Below are 6,241 nucleotides of genomic sequence, written 5' to 3'. Positions count from 1 at the left end.
GGCGGGAGAGTGGGAGGGCCGGGGATGGCGAGTGCCGCGAGTCCCTGAGGTCCCGCCCTGAACCCCACTCACCTTTGAAAGGACCCCCCTTGATGGTGAGGGCGACCTTTCCTTCCTGGTTTAGGTAGCCAAACCATTCCCCGTACTCAGGATCTCGAAACTGGAATGACAATGAGACAGTGACAGCTAGCGCCCGCAGCCTGGGCTAGGAGTGCTCCCTGTTCGCACTGCACCGCTCCCAAGGGCCACGGCCAGGATGACGGATGACGACAGCTAACGGACTCCAGGATCAGTGCACTTAATTAGGCTGTAGCTGTGTGACCGATGGAGGAAAGGCTTGCAGGCTGTGCAGTGCGAGGTGGAATATAGACCCCTGCTCTGGGACGATGGGAACCTTAGTAACTTGATCGTGCTGGCGGCTGTTACATTGTCATAATTCTTTGAGCCGAATGCTTACCATGGGTACATTTGGGCTACACAAGTGGTACCTAGATACATTTTATTTAAAAGAAGGAAACTAGGTACTGCTGAAGGCACCAGGGCCCGTTTGAACTCTGTAACAAGTGACTCCCCTGGAGCGGTCCCGGCTTCCACGGGCCTGCCTTCCAACAATCAGATCTGACTCCTGTCCTTGCTTCCCTCCGTCTGCCCCTGCCCAGGGCCCAGCTGCTTCCCATATGGGGCAGGAAGACAGCAGCCGGACTGACCCATTCCACGCCCCTCTCTCTCCTCCCTGCACCCCATCAGGCACCTATCTCATGGAGCCTTGACAGTTCCTTCCTTCCAGACTCCCCAGGGTGTACTGCACGTACCAGCCCAGACTTCTTTCCTCACCCGCTAGTTAAGTGGAATCCTTTCTTACAAGGACATGGAGGCAATCTATTACACTGATGTCTACTGTCGAAGCAAATGTCTCCTTAGATCGCACAATAGAAGGATTATGTACCGTGTGTGTATAACTATGGGTTATTCTTCGTGTATGTGGGGAGGAAACTAGTCTGCAGTCATTCTATTTTTTTGAATACTGTTGGTGCCCTTAAGTGATGTTTTGGCTATTTGGTCTGACACAGGAGGATAAGCATTTGTGTTTCCCATGTTAGGGGCTGGATGGTGGCACAGCAGCAAAATGCAACACACACAGATGCGTGCAGGAAGGTGCCAGTTCTTGTCCAGGGACCTCTTTTCAGTACAATGGGCATAGGGTGCTGGTGACTGGCAGCTGGAGGTGGACATGGCACCAGATCCTGTTGGGCCGCCATCTCTCTGGCTCCAGGAGGAAATACATACACTTTAATAGATTTTTTAAAAAACGCTCCATGTTGCCTTTCTGTTCAGTTTTTCCTTGCAAGTCTCAATGTTTGCTTTTTCTACTCCGTTCTATTGGTTGTTTTATGTCATCTCTATCTCGCTAAAGTAAGTTCCTTCCATTATCATTCTCTAGACCCCACACTGGTAGCCTCTAACACGTGCTCTTTCCAAACGCACTCGGCACGGAGGCACGGTACAGCTGGTGATTGCCCTCTCGGAGTGCTGAGGCGCATGCGCGGCACAGCTGGGCCTCACGGTGGGAGCGAGCACACATCTCAGGGAGAGTGCAGCATGGAGAGCCGTCATGCCCCAGGTTTCACAGCCCACTGGCCCCAGAGACATCCCCTGCGGTGGCCCGGCCAGGACATGGCTTCCTGATGGTGAGCCGAGGCTCAAGACACGCCGAGGATTGCTGTCTGCTCACCACACGGAGTGGCCATGCTGAGTGCCCTGCCCCGGGCATAGCACCCCAAGGTGCCCCTGGGCTGCTAGTGCTTGGGTCTCCGGGGGACCCTAGGCTTGGTTTCCCTGACACTTTATGACTTGTGGGGGCCTTTGGTTTCCTCTTGCCTCATGGTGCTCAGTGGCATCCATGTCTTTTGACACCCACAACGTCTGTAGCCAGCCCAAACCTCTCACACGAAGTGGAGGCTCACAAGTCCAGCTGCCGCTCCCCTGCCCAGGCAGACGTGACTGTTTGGATGACAGCTCCCACCCCTCTGCTTTCCCAGGGCCTGGGAGCAGTGAACTCAGACCTGCTGTCTCTTTGGCCTGTAAGGCTTCACCCCTGCCCTCACTTCTGGGCTAACCAGGCTTCTCCCCTGAGCTCTGCCTAGGCTGAGCCCTGCCTAGACCCTCCACTCAGACACCCCTGCCCTGCTCTGTGGTTGGAAGAGCCCCCAGCCCCCCTTACTTTGCCTTCTACTTGGTCAGTCTGCTCCCCACACTGTGGCCTGAACTGCCAGGATGCCTCAGACCAGCTAAGGGGGAGGAGGACCAGCTGTACCAGGGACAGCCTCCTGCCCCAGCAGGCTGGACTGTCCCACCCATGTGGGCCCAGGCTCCTCCCACGCTCCCAGGAAAGCCTCCAGAGGGGACAAGAAGACAGCGCTCACCTGGCGGAAAGTGTACTCGGCCACCTGGTAGAAGAGGTGCAGCAAGGCAGGGTCCCCACTGTCACTGTAGCCCATGAGAAAGGCGATCATGGCTTCGCTGTGTGGCCACCAGAGCTTCATGGCCCACTCCAGCTGAGGGCACAGAGGGGGCAGGTGGCTGAGCCTGGGCCCCCATAGCACTCCACTCACCCATTCTCCTGGTCCGGGCTTAGTCCCAAGCACTGAAAGCTTAACTGTGGGACATCTCGGGGGGACCTGACCTGGATGTACCCCAGGGGTTCCTACTGAAAGGACAAGAGTGGGACAAGGGGGTTGGATGGTGGCAAGGCTGACCCACATAGGGATGCTGGGGTGCGTCGCAGGTGAGGACCCTGGTGGGGATGCCCATCTCTTGGTCTCTGTCCTCCCTCCTACCGCTTTCTCAAGGGCTCATGGAATAAAAGAAGAAACTTAAGAAACAGGAGTGGGCCAGCTCCCCTTTGGCGCCTGCACTGGAGCCCTGCCTCTGCTGTCTGCCTCTGAGACCTTCACGTGCCGCATGGCCCAGACGGCGCCCTGCAGCACTCTGGCTGTATCAGGGCACAGTAGTGGGCTCCAAGGCTTTCAAAGACATCTGGTCCCCGGAGAAAGGGCAGGTGTGCGCGCGCTCCCCTCCTTCGTGGCCTCCAGATGGCATCGGGTTGAGAACCACTGCCCACCTGGGTGGGGCAAAGCTCATCAACATCCTGGAAGTAGAAAAGGCCTCCGTGATCGGGATCCCACCCGGAGCGGAAGGGCAGCAGTAAGAACTTGTCGATAACGTGGGCTCGGAGCTGGAGGTCGCCCTTCCGTGTGGCATGACGGAGCAGGAACCAGCCGGCTTCCAGAGCGTGGCCTGCAGAGGGGTGGCTGGTGAGGCTGGGGCAGAGCAGCCTCCCTAACAGCGGGAGCTGTCCCACCCTGACCCTGGCTGCTTGTGCTGGCACCCAGCCTTGGGAAGCCTGTCCCCGCTATTCTACGTGCTTCTGGAGTGCTCCCTGCATCTGGAGGCCAAACCCAAGGCTGGGTGCCCTCTTTCTCGTAGGGGGTCCACAGCCCACCCTGCCCCCTCACCTGGGTTCTGGTGCCTCCCCAGGCAACCAGAAAGTTCCTGGCCACTGTCTGACACATTCTCCAGCACAGCTTGTCCATCCCTCTGCAGGAACATGGAAGAAAGCAGCTCTAGTCCCGGGCCCCCCAGCAGTCACCACCTCGAAACCCTTCCTCCCTCCTCCCCTCCCTCCTCTTTCTGCCACCTGTCCAGCTTAGGACCTTCAGGTTTAGCGGGACATGAGAAGAGGGTTGGGGGGCCAGCAGGTGGCATAGTGGTTAAGGCAATGGACTCCCATGCGGTCAACTGCAGCTCGAGTCTTGGACTGGTGACTTGAAACTTACACCGGGTGTATGTGCGTGCATGCCCAAAATGCGGAGAGGAGAACAGAGAAGAGACTGTGGTGTGGCCATCCCCTCAGGGGGTGATTTCTCACTCTCTGTCTCCAGTAAGTGCATCCACTCTATAGCAAAAATCTCAGAGAGAGATTTCTCTCTCAAAAAAAAAAAAAAAAAAAAAAGAAAAGAAAAAGGAAGGACTGATTTCTTATTTTAGATCTTTGCTATAGGGCATGTGTGCTTGCTGGAGAGAGAGAAAAGGAATGAGAAGTCACCCCCCTGGGTGGACGGCGACACTGCATCCGTCCTCTATTCTCCTCTCAGGATTCTGGGCATATATTTCAAGCCTATGTGTCAGTCATGTGGGATCCAGTACCTTCACCACCACCCCACCTGCCGGCCCAGCCTAGGGGTTCCAATCTTTGCTTCAGGCCTGGGCCTCTTCACTGAATGGAGACAGAAGCTGGGAGGGACTTGGATCTGACCTGAGGGCCCTGCTGACAGGACAGGGACTAGGACTAGGCTGCGCCACCCTCCCTTCAGCCCCAGCCAGCTCTCTCCAGGTGAGGCGTGCATGGGACCCACCTTCCCAAGGGATCTAGGCCATGCCTCAGAGGCAGAGCCTCTCCTCAGAAAGGACAGGGTGGGTGTGGTGCAGGGGTGTGGCCCAGCTTGCCTCCCCCCAGGCGCCCCCACCTGGACATGCTGCAGAATTCTCTGGGCACACCAGTCGCCCAGCTCCTCATATTTGCTGGCCAGCTCGTCCTCGTTCTCCCCAAGCTGCTGTGCCAGGTAGAGTAGCATCATGGGCACTGCCATGGGCTCCGTGGCGGGGGCCCCGGGGAGCTGAGGCCGGCCCAGACCTTCTGGGTCCTCCCGCACCCAGTGGACGATCTGATCCATCATCTCCACCGCTTCGCTCTGGGGGTAGAGAGGCCCAGGCTGAGGCCACAGCCTGTCCCATGAGTCTTCTCCCTCAGGCACCTCAGGGCCCCAGGGCCACCATCCCGAGGGCTTACCCAGAGCCAGCCTGAGGGTCTGTGCAGATCTCCCCCCCTGCCCTGGGGGCCCATGCCCCCCCTCCCGTGCAGGCCCCTCCCAGTCAGCAGGTTGAAGTCTGGCAGCACAGGGGCCCAGGGTAGAGGGAGAGGCCCTTCCCATCTAGGGCGGGGTGTGGCAAGGCCCTCTTTGCCCAGAGCCCCTGTGGGGGACTAGGGGTGGGGGGGAGGGGAGACCCCTGGAGACCCTGATGACCACACAGTGCCACGAGGGGGGGAGGGAGGCTGGCAGCCTCAGGACTGAGTGAGGAGCACACACCTGGTACCGCGCTTCCCCTGTCACCCTCCACAGCTCGTTCATGGCCATGGTGTAGAAACACTCGCTGAAGATGGTCCGCTGCACCTTGACCGGGCGGCCATCCCTCGTCAGCACAAAGGCACACTTCTTGCCAGGAGGTGCCACCCGGGCATAACGCAGCAGAAACTCACCACCTGGTGGTTGGGAAGTTGGCTCAGGTGATCCCCCTCCCCTGCTGACTCACAAGGGGGCCCTGCTGGGTGTAGACATGGGTGGTGGGGGATGACAGGGGCACCTGCTTTTGCCGTGTCCAGAAGCTCAGAGTGGTGGAAGCGCTCAAACTTGCGGTACAGGTGGCAATACATCCACACCTGTGGGGGACCAGGACGGAACATGGCCTGGGGGGGCAGCTGCGGGAGGGGCAGCCCTAGGTGTTCCTAATGTCTTGTGTGTGGGCTGAGGCAGGGCAGGCCACATCAACTCTGGCCCCTGGCCCTTAGCGTGGCCCAGCTGCACCAGTGAGCCACGAGGCTGGAATATTCCTACCTGTCTCCCCTGCAGCCAGACGTACTTGAGGTCATCGTACACCTGGCCATCACGGCCAAGGCACGTGAAGAAGCCCCTGTGGGAGGCGCAGGGTCAGCAAAGATGGGAAAGGGCCTTGCACCCACCCAGTGGTCTCCTGCCCCTTTGGGCTCCGAGGGGCAAGGACCCTGCTGAGGATAGGGCAGGGCGCAACACACCCGTGCTCCCGGTCGTGGGAGTGCTCCATCCAGAAGGCCACCACGCGGTCCAGCTCCTGCTCCACACGCTCCTTCCAGGCCTGCAGAGGCTCCCGCTCCTTCTCCATGTCCTGGGGAAACTCACAGCTTGAAGGGGCAGTTCCCAGCTCTTCAGCCCCAGCCCTCTGGGATTCCCCACCCCACCTCTGCGCAGGGCTCCTCATCCCAGCAGCCCCTGGCACCCTCCAGGACAGCACCCCGCACCAGCCCCACCACTGGCCTTGCGCTCTTGGAGACCCCCGCTCATCCCTCCCTCTCTTCCAGGAAACCGGACGGAGTTTGGTCCCAGTCTCGTGATCTGCACTCAGCTGACCAAGTCGAGCCCCACCCACC

General features: G+C 59.2%; 1 protein-coding gene across 2 annotated transcripts; it reads right to left on the bottom strand.

Moving 5' to 3' along the window:
* Positions 1-72: 72 nt before the first annotated feature.
* Positions 73-6,215, bottom strand: RENBP (renin binding protein; the record flags this gene model as incomplete). Of its 2 annotated transcripts, none has more annotated exon segments than XM_027767568.1 (10): positions 73-160; positions 2,424-2,555; positions 3,122-3,297; positions 3,516-3,597; positions 4,527-4,751; positions 5,148-5,320; positions 5,422-5,497; positions 5,673-5,748; positions 5,870-5,979; positions 6,129-6,215. In XM_027767568.1, coding segments are annotated over 10 exon segments (1,165 nt in total), but the record flags the coding sequence as incomplete, so codon positions are not given.
* Positions 6,216-6,241: the final 26 nt, after the last annotated feature.

The sequence above is a fragment of the Tupaia chinensis genome, unplaced genomic scaffold (genome assembly GCF_000334495.1).
Source record: "Tupaia chinensis unplaced genomic scaffold, TupChi_1.0 Scaffold144326_1, whole genome shotgun sequence".
In the NCBI taxonomy this organism is placed as follows: domain Eukaryota; kingdom Metazoa; phylum Chordata; class Mammalia; order Scandentia; family Tupaiidae; genus Tupaia; species Tupaia belangeri.
The sequence above is the reverse complement of the archived record's forward strand: the minus strand, read 5'-3'. Positions and strand labels throughout refer to the sequence as shown.